The sequence below is a fragment of the Podarcis melisellensis genome (genome assembly GCF_964234715.1).
Source record: "Podarcis melisellensis genome assembly, chromosome: 3".
In the NCBI taxonomy this organism is placed as follows: domain Eukaryota; kingdom Metazoa; phylum Chordata; class Lepidosauria; order Squamata; family Lacertidae; genus Podarcis; species Podarcis melisellensis.
The window spans coordinates 120167087-120183260 of NC_138530.1; the positions used below are offsets into that span (position 1 = coordinate 120167087).

The following is a 16174-nucleotide window of genomic DNA, read 5'->3' on the forward strand; positions in this document are numbered from 1 at the left end:
GACTCATCTCCTCTCGCTGGTGGTGAGCAGCCTGGTCCCGATACCTGGGACTCCTCCCCCCCACTGCGCTCTGGTGGGGAAGCTGGTCCTGATTTCCAACTGCTGCTCTCTGAGTCCCCTCTGGCCCCTTCTTCCTGGGGTGTCCCCCTAGGCACCCCCCTTGCCCTGGCCATGGGCGCCCCCTTCTGTGAATCTTCCGATTCGCTGGAGAGACTCAGGGAATCCCTCGGACCACTGTCATCGCCTACGCTCCCCTCGGATTCCTCCCCCTCGCTCTCCATTTCCTCCTTCTCCTGTGCCTCTGCTCCTGAGCCCCTGACACATGTGTAGCTATGATAATATTTTCAGCTTTATATACAGTTATACCTCTGGTTGCGAACGTGATCCGTGCGGGAGGCATGTTCGCAACCCACAGCGTTCGCAGCTTGAAGTGCTGCGTCTGCTCACGCGTGTGATGCGATTTGGCGCATCTGCGCATGTGCGTGATGTGATTTTGTGCTTCTGTGCATGCGCGAGCACCGAAACCCGCAAGTAACCCATTCCGGTACTTCCGGGTTCGACGTGGTCCGCGACCCGGAAATGTGCAACCTACAGCATTTGTAACCCAAGGTATGCCTGTATAGGGAAGCAACTTAAAACATTAGTTGCTGGTGCTCTTGGGGGGAAAGAACCAATGTAAAACGCCAGAAAGCTTATTTGGAAAAAGAATCAAAATGACTATGTGCTAGTAATAGTGTAACAGTATACCAGTATGGTAAAAATGTTATTCTTCGCTGGGTGCGGAAGGATCCCATGCGTGTTTGTTCAGAAACAAGTCTTGCTGTATTTAGTGGGGCTTACTTCCTAGTACATATGTTTAGGATTTCAACCTGAGTTACTCTTCTCTTCTTCCTCTTTCATCCATTAAATGTAGGAGAGTATATTATTGAGATAATGTTACTTATTATGAAAAGCAACTGAGTGATAACATAGCAAATTAACAAGCATGTATCTTTTTAATGCATTACAAGGACCCAAAGGTGAAGCTGGACGCGTCATTTCTCTGCCTGGTTCTCCAGGAGCAGATGGTATTCCTGGCCCCCCTGGAATTCAGGGTATCCAAGGTAGTTTATCTCATATTAATGTGGAGAATTGTTCTGTAGCTCTCCCATTCCACCCAAATTCTCTTGTTTGTGTTAGAACCAGTGCTTTTTTTCTGAAAATGTGTTTAGGGGTACTCTCATTTTGACTCAAGAAAATCGCAATTTTATAGTTCAGATTGGGGGGAAATAAATACAGTAAATGGACAAAAGTGCAAAGATTCACAAAATGTTCAGGGGTATGAACTAAACATGAGTCATTTTGTTTTTAACTGCACAGGTGACAAAGGAGATCCAGGGATCCCAGGAAGGCCTGGCCTGCCTGGTGAAAAAGGCCAGACAGGTCCACCAGGAATAGGGTTTCCTGGCTCGCCAGGGCTCCCAGGTATGTTGTGCTTTATTTTGTGGTTGTAAGAAAAGGCGTAATCTGATAGGCAGCCTATAAATAATAAAATAAAAATTAAATACTGTAAAACGTTATTTGTAGTAAAACATTGTTGATTGTTTTAACAACTGGAGAGCACCAAGTGTTCTACCTCTGCTTCTTGAGAGTGGTGTAGATCTAGGAAATCCTGCTATGTAGGGAAAGGTATAAGACTAAAACTGTGATTCTGGAACAAATAACAGAATAAATGATGTGAGGAGGGAACTGTAGCCGAAAAAGAGGTGGTAAAGGAACACTTAGGTAGTTTAAAAGAAATCAAGTCTCCGTGGCCTGATGAACTGCATCTAAAGGTACTAAAAGAACTTGCAGATTTAATCTCAGGGCCTCTGTCTATAATCTTTGAGAATTCTTGGAGAACAAGGTGAGGCCTCTGCAGATCAGTGGTGGGCAAATGATGTCCCCATATTCAAAAAGAGGAAAACAGAAAACCCAAGTGATTACCGACTGGCGACCTTATTGATACCAGGAAAGGTATCAATAAAAAGGAATACTGTGATTACAGTATTACAAAGACCCAGCATGGGTTTCTCAAAAACAAGTCATGCCAGATGAATCTCATTCCCCCGCCCCCCTCTTTTTATGAATGATGATCAAGCGTCTGGAAACCAAGCCTTATGAGGAGCTTGAGGGAGTTTAGCCTGGAATAGAGGAGACTGAGAGGAAATATGAAAGCCATATTCAAACATCTGTAGGACTGTCACATGCAAGAGGGAGCAAGCTTATTTTCTCCTGCTCCAGGACACAAACCAATGGATTCAAGTCATAAGAAATGAGATCCCAACTAAACGTTAGGAAGAACTTTCTGATGGTAAGAGCTGTCAGACAGTGTAACAGACTCCCTCAGAAGGTGGTGGATTTGCAAGAGTGAATGGCTCCTCCAACTGGAGGCTTTAGGCAGGGTTCCCTGAAAGTATTGCCTCCTCTTCCAGGGGGAGGAGCCATCCTGCTCTCCAGATCTTCCCTGCCTCTGATTGTGTAGGTTGGGTCCCCTATTCTCTGCAGAACCTAATACTTTTTCACTTTTTAGAGTGGATTCTGGTTGTTTTGTTTGCTTCAAATCCTCTGCCTGTAGTTGTTGTCTCTGTTGTCCTGTGTAATAATAATAAGTAGAGGATGTAAGAGCAGAAGTGAGATCCCTTCCCTGTTTCCCATTGTTGAAAAGAAAAGAGAAAAGTTTCTTACTGTTTGTCCCTGTTTTTTCTCCTTTTTCATATTTACATTTTATATTTGGCCCCTTTTTGCCAGCACGAGGATTTTTTAAGCTGTATTGCAGCTGGGACTGACAGGATTGTGTTGCAGCAAAGCTTGCTGCTCAGTCTCCCTGTCAGAAGTGTCCGTTTCACTGATTGTTTCCCCCTTTGTATGAAAGCCAACAGTCTTTGTTGAACAGGAGAAAGAAGTGGCTCAGGTCTCAGTCTCTGCTTAGGATTGAAGGAAAGAGATCCGTCTTGCCAGCAAAACTCATTTCTTCTCCAGCACTTTGATTGGGCCCAGAAGCTAATTGGCAGCCAGTACAGTTGGGCCAGGATTGGTATAATATGGTCAAACTGTCCTTCCATGGTGAGCAACCTGGCCGCCGAGTTCTGCTCCAGCTGAAATTTCTGAACTATCGTTAGTGGCAGCCCCACATATAACACATTGCAGTAATGCAGCCTAAAGGTTATCAAAGCCTAGACAACAGAAGTTAGGATATCCCTGTTCAGATAGGGGTGCAGCTGGGCCACCAGCCGAACATGCCAACAAGGCCACCTGAGCCTCAAGCGACAGCAAAGGATCCAGGAGGACCTCTGAGCTTCAGAGGGAGCGTAATCCCCTCAAGAGCAGGCCACCTTCCAGCAATCTGGTCTGGGGAAGCACCCACCAACAGTGCCTCTGTCTTATCTGGATTGAACGTGACTTTGTTGGCTCTCATCCAGTCCATTACCGAGGCAAGACATCAGTCCATTATTGTGATGTATGAATGTAGCCAAAGAGTGTGGGTTAGCTTTGGTCGCACCCTCCACTAGTATGCAGCCCTGGCAGTTTGCTCTTCTAGGCGGGGGGGGGGGAGGGTCCCCGTCCCTGTCTTTAAAAAGGAGCATGTTGATGTAGAAGCAGTAGGTACTCCGTCAGATACCAAGCACCCTCTCTATTTTATTATTTATTTAATAGAATTTATACACTGCTTGATTATAAAAAAACAACTTGAAGTGGTTTACAAAAGATAAAACTGTAAAAGCAATAAATATTTACAACCCTACTTTAAAAAATACAAGTTAAAATACTAAAACATTAAAATTACTGCTTTCAAATCCAGTCATTCCCTGTATTTTTAAAAATTGGGTTTCTAACATATTGAGTATTGAGCCGTATTATCATGTCTTTGATTTTGTAGGTTTTCCTGGTCAGTCAGGCCCACCAGGTGTAACTGGAGAAAAGGGAGAACCCGGTTCTCCAGGGTTACCAGGTGCACAAGGGTCACACGGACAAAAGGTATTTATTAAGAGCTTAATCTAACTTCTACCAATTATAGCTGCAGGTACTAGCAGTCATGGAGGTTCAGACGTTGGCCATCCTCTGTAGAGACTCCAGGAAGGCATTGCTAATGCATGGCTTGACATTCTCCCCTGGATTATTCAGGCATACTTTGTGTTTCTCTGGACGGTGGGGGTGTCATCTGACACCAGCTCTATCTCATTCGGGCAGAGTTGGAGCTCTTCCATTTCATGCACAATTGTATTTTTCCTTTTTATTTTTTGGCAGGGACTTTGCGGCTAGAGGACAGGAAGGAAGCTGTTTTTTTATTTGATTTCTTATCCACTCTTCACCATGAGGTCCAAGGGCGGGTTAAAACAATTTTTTAAAATACTATATTAAAATCAATTATGACAACTTAAGTCAAGAGAGCAGGGCGAGTTCACACACACACATATAGTGCCAAAGGTGAGAGGACATCACCACATGTCAAAAGCTACATAAGGAAGGTGCCAGACACACGTCTCTAGGGAGGAAGTTCCACAGCTTAGGGACTCCCACTAATAATGCCATCTCCTGGGCCACCACCTCCGAACTTCCTCTAGTGTGGTACTGCCAAGAGGGCACCTTCTTCTCAATTTTTTCTGTTTAATTTCTGAACCTTTCTTGCTATCTCCATTAGCCTCTTCTGCTGACATGATGCATCTTCTCCCATCCTATGTGAAATGTTTATTCCTTCCAAATCAATTCTTCATCCCCCTCACAAAACTGTATGAGAACTTTCTTCTGCTGGCACCTTGGTTCTGTGATATTACAAAGTTCATTATTATTCTATAACATCACAGTAGATTAACCAGTGATGTGGGAATGGCATAAAGTTTTTACTTTTTAGCTTATTAGACATATTTATCATTAGCATTTGATTTTTTTATTAATACACAAAAAAAGAAAACAAGAGTTACACCGTTACCAAATGAAAAACAAGTAGAAATCATAATAAAAGAACTAAAAAACACAAAACGTTAAAGTGAAAAATAATCCTTTAACTATAAGCCGGACCTCCCATCTACTTCTTAATTCAATTACACATAACTTGCTGCCAATACAAACTGTCATCATATTTTAACTAATTCTTAATTTGTCTTATGTCTCACATCGTTCTTAAGGCTACTACTGAAATTAGTCAAATCCAACGGAATTCAAGCTACTGTAAACATTTTTCAAATATATTTTAAAGACTTCCCATTTTGATACAAATGTCTGTTTTGTTTTATTCTTTATTTTTTCAGATAAGCTGTCTATTTCCACATAATCAGTCAGTTTTTGCATCCATTCTTGCGTAGATGGAAGTTTATCAGATTTCCAATTTGCAGCAATTAGAACTCTTGCTGCAACCATGGCATATAAAAATATATCCTTTTTTTTTTAAAAAAAAAAAAGGATTGTCCAAACCTGTAATTCCCAGAAGATAAGCTTCTGGTTTTCTATCGAAGGAGATGTTTAACATTCTTTGCAATTCTAAGTGGATGTCTTCCCAAAATGCCTTAATTTTCTTTGCATTGCCACCACATGTGGTAAAAAGTGCCTGGTTTTTCTCCACATCTCCAGCAGTCGCTTAGGACACTCTTATACATCTTAGAAAGTTTCCAGGGCATTAAATATCATTGATATTGCATTTTTAAAAAAGTTCTCTCTTAGGGTACAACAAGCTGTGAACTTCCAATTATTTTTCCAAAAATTTCCTGTTGGGACATAGTTATTGCATGGTCATAGTCTTGACCATGACCGCTGTACATTTTAGAGAGGGCTTTGCTTTTGGAATTTACTAGCTCAGATTCAAATCTTGAAATTTCTGTTGCAAAACCGTTTTGTTTATCAGATTTAAATTTCTCAAATATTTGATGGTATTGTAACCAATCGGAAATATACTCTCTTAGTTCCTCAAAGCTTTTTAGTTTTATTTGGTTGTCTTCTTTCTTTAAGAGTATTTTATATGTAGGCCAGATTTCTCCTTTTCACTGCAGAGGCTTCTGTTAGAGATGTCCACCATGGGACTTTGGGTTCTAACAAATTTCCTGATCATATGATCTGCAAAATTTCTATGTATTTTGGCTGTCCCATAAATCCCCATCGATTATCAAAACCCTCCAAGTCTAGGAGGTCCGGGTCTTGCAAAATACACCACTCCTTTAACCAAGTGGCGGGTGGCATGGGTGGCGCTGTGGGTAAAACCTCAGCACCTAGGACTTGCCGATCGCATGGCCTGCGGTTTGAATCCCCACGGCGGGGTGAGCTCCCGTAGTTTGGTCCCAGCTCCTGCCCACCTAGCAGTAAGAAAGCACCCTTAAGTGCAAGTAGATAAATAGGTACCGCTTTATAGCGGGAAGGTAAACGGCGTTTCCGTGTGCTGCTCTGGTGCCGGTTCGCCAGAGCAGCTTCGTCACGCTGGTCACGTGACCTGGAAGTGTCTGCGGACAGCGCTGGCTCCCGGCCTCTAGAGTGAGATGAGTGCACAACCCTAGAGTCTGTCAAGACTGGCCCGTACGGGCAGGGGTACCTTTACCTTTACCTTAACCAAGTGAAGCAGGCTGCCTCATAGTATAATTTCAGATCCGTTAGGGAAAAGCCTCCTCTGTCCTTTATATCAATTAAAATTAGGTGTTTGATTCTGGGTCTTCTCCCCTCCCATAAAAACTTGGAGATCTCATTTTGTCATGTCTTGAGGCAGCCTGCTTCACCCAGTATTAGGATCATTTGAAATAAAAATATTAATTTGGTGAGGACATTCATCTTTATAGTAGAAATCCCCAGAAATGAAAGCTTCAGCCTACTCCAGGTTTCAAGGTGTGGATTTTTTGTGTGCGGTTTTTTTAATGTTCAACCAAGTTTTTGTATAGTTATCCTGGAATAGGTTTATATTTTGGGGGTGATCCAAATGCCCAAGTACTTTGCTTTTTGGCATATTAGCATTTGAATTAAATGTTGCTGTAATATCCCCTAAATAATATTTATTGATTTATATTCGTATGCTGCTAATTCATAAAGAATACACACACACATACACACACACACACACACACACACAGAGGTATGTTGCACGTTACCTTTAGGCATATACATGCAAATTACATGCATTTAATTTGCAGTTTCAACTTTACATGCGTATGAGTGGCTGGCACAAATGAAACACATGGAAAGCTTAAAAGCTTTTACACCAGGTTTTCCTGGTGCCAAAAGAGCTTTTAAACTCTCTATCTTGCTTACTGACTCTGGGAGACTCTTCTGAGATGTCAGATGGCCCCTTGCTTGGGGTGGGGTAAGAACCGTTGGGTGTTCCATTTGGGGTGACAATATACAATTTTGGCTTTACATACTATGCCTGTGCAAGTTGTGAGTCGACAATAAAACAACATAAAAACAATACAAAATAGTAATTCAAAACAAGAAAGTTTTAAAAAGCTGCATAAGCTTGTCAGCATAAAAAGGTTTTAAAGAGACATCTGAAAGTCAGTAACAAGGATGCCTGCTGAATCTTTGATGGAAGAGTTTTCCACTGCATAGAAATGGCTAGACTAGATGCTCAGCTTCTAGCTGAATGCAGTCAAGCCTCTGTAAAGGGGGGACAGGTAGCAGTGCTCCACTGGATTATCTCAGTAATTGAGCCAAGATATAACTCTTGTCAGGCCATAAGGTATCGTGCACCCAAGTCATTTGGGACTTTACACAAGAAACATGGACCTGGCTCAGTAAAATATAGCCAGACGGTGTAAATGTTTAGCAGAGGTCACTGCTTAATTGTAAAAAGAGAGAAAAAACCCTCAAAGTGGTTTACAAAAATATGTTGATGGAATTTACCCCCATCATGCAGCCTCACAGCTGCATTCTGGACTAGGTGGAGCTTCCAGAGCAGGCCCAAGGGCAGCCCCACATAGAGCACATTGCAGTACAGTAATCCATTGTCATGGATAGCCATGCCTGGACTGCAGCGGCTAGGTTATCCCAATTCAGATTCATCTATAGGTGGCATACAAAATGGGGCTGGTAAATGTAGTCCTAGGTCACTTGGGCCTCTAATGACAAAGATGGACCTCCCCACAAGTTGTGTCCCTTTTCTTTAAGAAGTGCAATCCCATCTGAAATGGGCAACTAGTCCAACTATTCCAGACCCAGGAATCACCTGCCCACAGAGCTTCCATCTTCTCAGGATTCAGACTCAGTTTGTTGTCTCTCATCCACCACTGTAAAATAGCAGTAGAGACTAAATAGTGCCCTGCATAACCCCTCAGAACAAGTGCCATGGAGCCAAAGAACACTCTCCTCTTGCTACTCACTGGACTCAACCATGCAAGAAGGAACTGTGCCTCCAGTGCCCTTCCTACACACCACTTGATCCAGGACACCATGGTCTATGGTATTAAAGACAGATTGTGTAAGAATCCTCTCTGGATTGCAGTGTTGTCCTTATTTGTTGATGGGATGCTTGCTTTCATTTTATTAATGTCTGATTATTCTAATATGTTAAGGGTGAACCTGGATTAGGTCTCCCAGGCCCTAAAGGTTTTCCTGGTCCACAAGGACGAGATGGCCTTCCTGGATCAAAAGGTGATCGAGGCTTACCTGGCATACCAGGAGAAAAAGGATTTCCAGGTGTGACTGGCCAGCCAGGATCCCATGGTAAGCTTTTTGCCATTACTAGCTAAATTGTTATGATGCAGGGTTTTCCCCCTGCGTCAATAATTCACATTAGGTGACATTTATGGCCAAACATAACCTGGGTGGCCTTATACCTCATTTATTTCCCACATTACTCTCAATCTTTCCTTGTTATTTCTCCTTTCTTCACTTCAGGGAAGTCTTTTCTCCCATTTGATTTTCAAAATACAACAATGGAAGCACCATGTTGGCCCTATACAATAGATTTACTCAGTTGTAGGTTCCATTAAATTAAAAGGGACTCCCAAATAAATGTTTGTAAGGTTTTAGTGTTAGTGACATTGAGGGTATATGGAGTATTGTAAATCACTTGGGATACCTCATGGGAAGCATTTCATAAATGAAATAAATAATTCACTCATTCATTCTACAAAGAGTTGTTGTTGACATTCGTCTATCTCAAGATACAATGGAGTGCATCTCTGGGGTGAAGTCAAACTGCTGGAAAAGCACCTACTGTGGCTGCAGAGACCAGTAGCTCCTGCATTGTTTTGCAGTACGAAAGTAACCTCCCTGGGGTGCAAGCCTGGTCAGTGTATATGGAGGACCTGAGTGTATGGAGATCTTGGTCTCACTGCTGTGGTCCAGAGGAAAGCAGAGCAAGGTGTTTGGTACCAGCTTGGCTGCAGAAGTTGCCAGGAGGAGGGGTACAAGGTGCCATCCAACCACCTTAGGGGCTCTACTCCAGATTTGTGTAGGGCTTACTCCTTAACCGTTTCTTCTCCTGAAAAGCAGCGGGTAAAGAGTCAAAGGCAAATAATCTTTCTAATTAGTAATAAGTAGTATACTAATTAGTAATAATTAGTATCTAAAGAAGTGTGCATGCACACGAAAGCTCATACCAATAACAAATAACAATAACAAACCAATAACAAACTTAGTTGTTCTCTAAGGTGCTATTGGAAGGAATTTTTTTATTTTGTTTCGACTACAGCAGACCAACATGGCTACCTACCTGTAACTAGTAATACCCAAGTTAACTTGCTACCACTGTTTGATTTTCCACTTAGGTGACCCTGGTCCTTCTGGAATACCAGGTCTACAGGGCTCCCCCGGTTTACCAGGAATAGGCCCTCCTGGCCCTCCTGGGGTTCCAGGACAATCTGGTCCTCCGGGACTAATAGGTAAATTGTTCCTTTTGTATTTGTTCCCTTTCCATTTATGTTTGTAGGATGTACAGTGTAACATACATTTAAACAAAATACATTCATTTGGATGTGCACTGTGCAATTCTCTTTTTAAGGAAATGTGTGTATATTTATGTTTCTGAGTTTTGTCAGCAATCAGAATAAAACTGCAGGATGATTGATTTTAGAATGCTTATGTACTCCTCCTATGAGGGTAAGTCGCATTGAACAATGTGCAGCTTATGTCTGGGTAGACATGCATGGAGTTATAGTATTGCATTGGTCCTTAGCCCTCCAGAATTGACCTCCACAGTCACTTATGGACTCACTGTTCATGGAAAACTATCTTACTTGGCCAGAAATGATCGCCGAAGAAATTCAGTGGAAACTGTGTACAGGGTTGCAGTCTTAGTATTCTTCTAAAACAATACATTCAAATTTGACAGAAGATTTCATTTAGGAAAAGTCAAGTTTTGTTTCATTATTATTTCTTGAATAATGAAAGTTTGTACAATTTTTTTTTTGCAATAATTGTTGCATTATAAGGTTCTTAACTTTCATCAGTAACCTGACATGAATAGTAGCAGGAGAACAAAAATGAATAGGGTAGAACGATTAATCCAAATGCAAGGATTCCCCCATCCACATTTTTGAGCCATGTGTCATTTGTTCTTACTTGTGTTGGACATTTTATTATCAAGAGCCACTTTGTATCATTTTCTCTTTATTACTGCAGGACCTCCAGGAAGCAAAGGGGAAAGAGGCTACCCGGGTGTTCCTGGGCTAGACATGCCAGGGTCCAAAGGAGATAAAGGTAGCCAAGGATCTCCGGGGCTGCCAGGATTACAAGGGCTGCCAGGCCTACCTGGCCCACAAGGACAAGAAGGACGCCCTGGTGTCCCAGGTACACATCCTTCCTTCCAGTGACTATTTATTGTCTTATCATATTATCCTCTCTTTTACAGAGTGAAACATGTGGTTCTATAAGGAGTATCATGAGAAAGAAGGAAATGGAACTCTGTACTTTTTCTCCTTTGTTTAGAGCACTTTCATTTCAAAAATAAAAAGGGATACAAAGTATTGAGTATCTTGATTATGCTTGAAAAAGAAATGCATGCCTGACAAAAAAAAAATCCACGAAAAACAAAGAGCAATTAGGATGTTGTCAAAGGGTTTCAGAGTGAAGTGCCCTTGAAATTTTAAGCTATTTTCAGGAGATGTACAGTGGTGCCTCGCAAGACGAAATTAATTCGTTCCGTGAGGCTCTTCGTATAGCGGTTTTTTCGTCTTGCGAAGCAAGCCCATTAACAGCTTAACGGATTAGCGCTATTAGCGGTTTAGCGGCTTTTAGCGATCAGCTGTTAAGCGGCTTATCAGCGAATCAGCTGATAAGCGGCTTAGCGGCTTAGGAAAAGGGGGGGAGGGGGGAAACCCGCAGGAACTCGCAAGACATTTTCGTCTTGCGAAGCAAGCCCATAAAGAAATTTGTTTTGCGAAGCGCCTCCAAAACGGAAAACCCTTTCGTCTAGCGGGTTTTCCGTCTTGCAAGGCGTTCGTCTTGCGGGGCTCCACTGTACATTCACAGTAGTACATTTTACACTGGCTACTTCCCTGACCCTACTTATGTAATTCATAAATATGAGTGGGGAAAACCTTGCATTTATGCCTATTCTTTGTAGCTACTTTCTACATTTCTGATCTAAAGCAGGCATCCTAGAACCTGAACGTCATGTAAGAAGTGGCAAATTCAGTAAAAACTTCACATCCCAATGGAACTATAAGCACACTCAGCATCCCATACAAATGAAAAATTATACAAAGTTCAAACAAATCATATTTTCACTTATATTGGTTCATTCTGTTGGTTGAATAGTTTATATCCTGCCATTCAATGCTCCAGTCATTTAAAACGAAAAGCATATGGTTTTAATCTAGATAAAGAAGATAAAACTATTCAAAATAGAATTTAACCCAATAAATACCGTAATTTTCGCCCTATAGGACGCACTTTTTCCCCTTCAAAAATGAAGGGGAAATGTGTGTGCGTCCTATGGGGCGAATGCAGGCTTTTGCTGAAGCCTGGAGAGCGAGAGGCGTCTGTGCGCACCGACCCCTCTCGCTCTCCAGGCTTCAGGAAGCTATCTGCAAGCCTTGCAAGCCCGGCGGGAGTTCCCACAGGCTCGCAAGGCTTGCGGGCAGCAGCCTGCAGCCCGAAGCACGGGGCGCCCTCCGGAGGACGCCCCGTGCTTCGCGCAGGTGTCCGCAAGCCTTCGCGCCCGGGGGGAGTTCCCCCCGGGCACGCAAGGCTTGCGGGCAACAGCCTGTTCTGGGGGCTGGGGTCGGGGGAAGCTCGGGCTTCCCCAGCTCCCAGCCCCACAAGCAAGCTCCGGGAGCGATGGCGAGGTTGCACAACCTCGCCATCGCTCCCGGACCTGTTCTGGGGGCTGGGGTTGGGGGAAGCTTGGGCTTCCCCAGCCCTGCAAGCTCCGGGAGCGATGGCGAAGCTGCACGCAACTTCGCCATTGCTCTCGGACCCCCAGCCCCAAGGCTAAAAACGAAGCCAGGACAGCGAGCGGGATCCATCCCGCTCGCTGTCTTGGCTTCTTTGCTCTTTGGGACTCGGGGGGGGGGAATATTTTCCCCCCTTTATTCCCCCCCCAAATAATAATAAGTGCGTCTTATGGGCCGGTGCGTCTTATAGGGCGAAAAATACGGTATGCAGCAAACAATAAAACCCAGAAATAAGCTTATGTTTTCTTTTTTTAAAAAACACCTTCATCCACCTTCAGAGGTGTGGAGAATGGCAGCCTGGGAGAGAGCTTTCTCTGTGGCAGCCCCTAAACAGTCCTCTCTGCAGAATTCTTGCTAGTATCTTCAGAATGCATTTTCTGGCATATGCTTAAGATGCACATTTCTGAAAGGTGTTTTTGTGGAACCCACCTCTTCTGTTATGCTTAACTTATATTGTGCTGTTTTCGCTTCAGGTTGGGTTTTTATTGGCTTGTTTTTGTAATTCTTTACAAACTGTTTTACTTGTTTTCAAATTGTACAATTGCTGTATTTTTCCATGTATAAGACGCCCCCTTGTATAAGATGCCCCCTATTTTGGGGGACTCCAAATTAAGAAAACACCCCACAGCACTACCTGTGTATAAGACAAGCCCCAATTTTAAACCTAATTTTTTGGTTAAAAAAACTTATAAACAAAAAAATATGGTATATTGCTGTAACCAAGCTTTACAGTGAAGGGTGGCTAACAAATCATATATGTGTGTTATTTATCTTTTTGTAACTACCAACACACTTATGAGAAAGAAACTATAAATGAAAAAGTAACTCATTACCCAAATTGTCTTAAGTATGTCTAGACCTACCTATGTGATGCTGACACAAATCCCACATTAGTACTAAGCAATAGAATGATAAAACAATATCCTCTCTTCTCTCAGCCATAAGATGTTCATGACATTAATAACCTGTGAAAAAAACTATGAATCGAAAGTGGAGACACTATATGTACAGTACTTTATCTTGTCTAGTTTATTTTTTATTTTTTAAAGTATGTCAGTGTATGAGTTCATGCAATATTTACTGGGAATAGAACACATAGCTAAGATGATTGTCACATAGATGCATGGAACTGGTCTGAGCTCAGCAATAAAGCCTTCTGGGCAGAACTATTAGAGTGAAATTGCAATGTATTAGAAAAGTCACAGAAATGTAAACAGTTGTTCCAATTTGGGTTTAGGAATCAAAGGAGAAATGGGAGTTATGGGCACACCTGGAAGCCAGGGTCCTCCTGGTCCTTCAGGATCTTCTGGAGCTCCAGGTGAAAAAGGTAAGAGCAATTTGTAGCTTAACTGGCCAAGTGAAGTCAGGCCTTTGGTTTAATTCAGGAGTGAGGAAACTCTGGTCAACAGGCCTGGTTAGGTCCAGCTTGTGCCCCTTTGGCCAGGGAGGCCACTTTGTCACAGAATACCCTCCTGCTCCACAACTGACGTCATCTGTGATGTTAGGTGTGGGGCAGGTAAGAGTCTTGGCTGCCAACAAGCAATCGGGATCTTTTAAGTATGCTCTGGATTTTTCCTTGGCAAAGGAGGCTGTAACAGCAAACTTGCTGGGATTGGCTGTGTTATGTACTGAAGTTCTCACCCTGGGCCAGCAGGGGGATACTGTAGATAGTTATGCAAATGAAGGATCAAAAGTGACGTTCAGTGATTGGATAGTTTGTATGCAAATGAAGGATCGAAAGTGATGTTCAGTGATTGGATAGTTTTAGAAAGTTGTTACAGTAACAAGGTACTGGAGCTCTATATAAGCAGGCTGACTGAGCCCTTCAGTTTAGTTCAGTTCTGGCCTCAGAATAAAGAAGAGCTGTTTGAAGAATCGCTGTGTCGTCTGATATGTTCGCCCACAACTTAACAGGCTGAGCTGCAGAGTTCCTCATGAGGTTCCTCATAGTGCACCTGACTCCTGCCAAAGCAGAGCTTGAAGGCCTATCAGCTGACCAGCACTGACCTCAAGCTCTGTTTGGATCTTACTTTGCAGAATCACAAAGGAAAATTGCCTTACACCAGGATCCAGCTTGCCAGCTGGAAAAAGTTCCCCACCCCTGGGCATCCTCGCAGGTGGTGTGCCACGCCCCCAGGACACGCGCCAGGCCCCCCCCGCTCTCCGCCCCTCCCCCCGGTGCCCAAGCATGAAGCTCCGCCACTGCCTGATGCCACATAATTGCTCTCCCAAATTTTGCTTCGCAACCTGTTTGTGAATTCAGTACTTGTAGAACTGATTGCCTTTTTCTGTCACTGTGCAAATCTTGGAAGTAAATCCTGTTTCAATCTGATTGTGCATTTCTATGTACAAGCCTCTTTGGAGGGTTTGAGAATGTTTTTTCTGTGCTCTGGGAGGGAAAATATCCTTATTCATGAAGGCTTAATTGTGCTCAACTAACACATGCTTTTTGCAGGTGACAGGGGTTTTCCTGGAGCTGTGGGGCTCAGAGGTGATCCTGGCTCAAAGGGTGAAAAGGGTGAAGCTGGTCTACGAGGAGAGCCAGGAAAAATGGATCATGTAGACATGGAAAGCATGAAAGGCCAAAAAGGAGATAAAGGAAGCAAAGGTCTGTAAAATTAAATAGCATCTGCCTTTTGCATGTACAGTAACTTCTCTTCTATTTTGAACACATTCTGATGCACTGAACCCCCTTCCTCAGTATTTGGCTTGTCTCTAAAACCAGAATAAAGATCCTGCAGAATAAAGAATAACAAAGAACCTCAAGGAGGTTTGCTAGCATCGTCAGCTACCCTCCTTTACCAGCAAAAAACCCTTTTCTTATCTTTGCATATGGTCTAACAGAAAGTGAAGAAGATGCATACTAACATGGACTGAATGTCTTAAATCATCCTTTTCTGATAAAAATCAGACAGAGAATCAGAAGGGTGGTTTTTTCCTCTTTGGTGTTTTATCTCTATGTCCCCCCCCCCCCTTTTATTTATTTTATTGTTCTCCTATCCTCTCTTGTCTTTTTAATTCTATTTGTTCTAGATTTTTTATTTTATTGTGAAAACTTTAATAAAAATCAGTTTTTAAAAGTGGCCAAATATTTTCAGGTTTATCAGAGAAAGTTATTTGAGCTGTTTGAAGTTTTAAATTTCCCAGAGTGTCCCATTCCAAGGGACACGCAGGGTGGGGAAAGATGACCAGCACAAAAAGGTATAGTTTTCGATGGTGGTCATTATTTTATTTCCTCAGACCTGAAAAAGGCTCTTCTAGACTTCATTGAACCATAGAATTGTAGACCTGAAGGTCATCTAGTCTAGCCGCCTACAATGCAGGAATCTCCAATCCATGACAGAGGGCCATCCAACATCTGCTTAAAAACCTCTGAGAAAGGACTGTCTGCCACCCTCCAGTGGAGTCTTTTTCCACTGTCAAACAGCACTTAACATCAGAAAGTTATTCCTGATATTTAGCTAGAATCTCCTCTCTTGTACCTTGAATTCATTGGTTCTAGTCCTGCCCTCCGGAGCAGGAGAAAACAAGCTTGTTCCGTCTTGCATGTGACAACCCTTAAGTTATTAGAAGATGGCTATCATCTCAGTCTCCCCTTTTCCAGGCTAAACATACCCAGGCTCCTTCAGGTTTCCAGATCCTTGATCATCCTAGTTGTCCTCTTGTACACACACTTCTATCCATCTTAAATTGTGGTGCCCAGAACTGGACACAATATTCCAGATGTGGTCTGACCAAGGCAGAATAGAGTGGTACAATGACTTTCCCTGATCGGGACACTCAACTTCTGTTGAGGCAGCCTAAAATAGCATTAGCTTTTTTTGCTGCTGCATCACAGTGTTGAC

The 16174-nt window shown here is 42.8% G+C and overlaps 1 protein-coding gene across 3 annotated transcripts in view; it reads left to right on the forward strand.

Annotated features, from left to right (window-relative positions):
* COL4A1 (collagen type IV alpha 1 chain) overlaps positions 1-16174 on the forward strand; it is a 149749-nt gene that overhangs the window by 85264 nt on the left and 48311 nt on the right. For all 3 annotated transcript variants that reach the window (XM_081905937.1, XM_081905936.1, XM_081905935.1), the window contains exons 27-34: positions 1011-1103; positions 1360-1464; positions 3899-3996; positions 8502-8652; positions 9702-9815; positions 10555-10722; positions 13567-13656; positions 14785-14937. In XM_081905937.1, coding sequence (XP_081762063.1) covers positions 1011-1103; positions 1360-1464; positions 3899-3996; positions 8502-8652; positions 9702-9815; positions 10555-10722; positions 13567-13656; positions 14785-14937 — 972 coding nt within the window. The remainder of the gene's footprint in view (positions 1-1010; positions 1104-1359; positions 1465-3898; positions 3997-8501; positions 8653-9701; positions 9816-10554; positions 10723-13566; positions 13657-14784; positions 14938-16174) is intronic.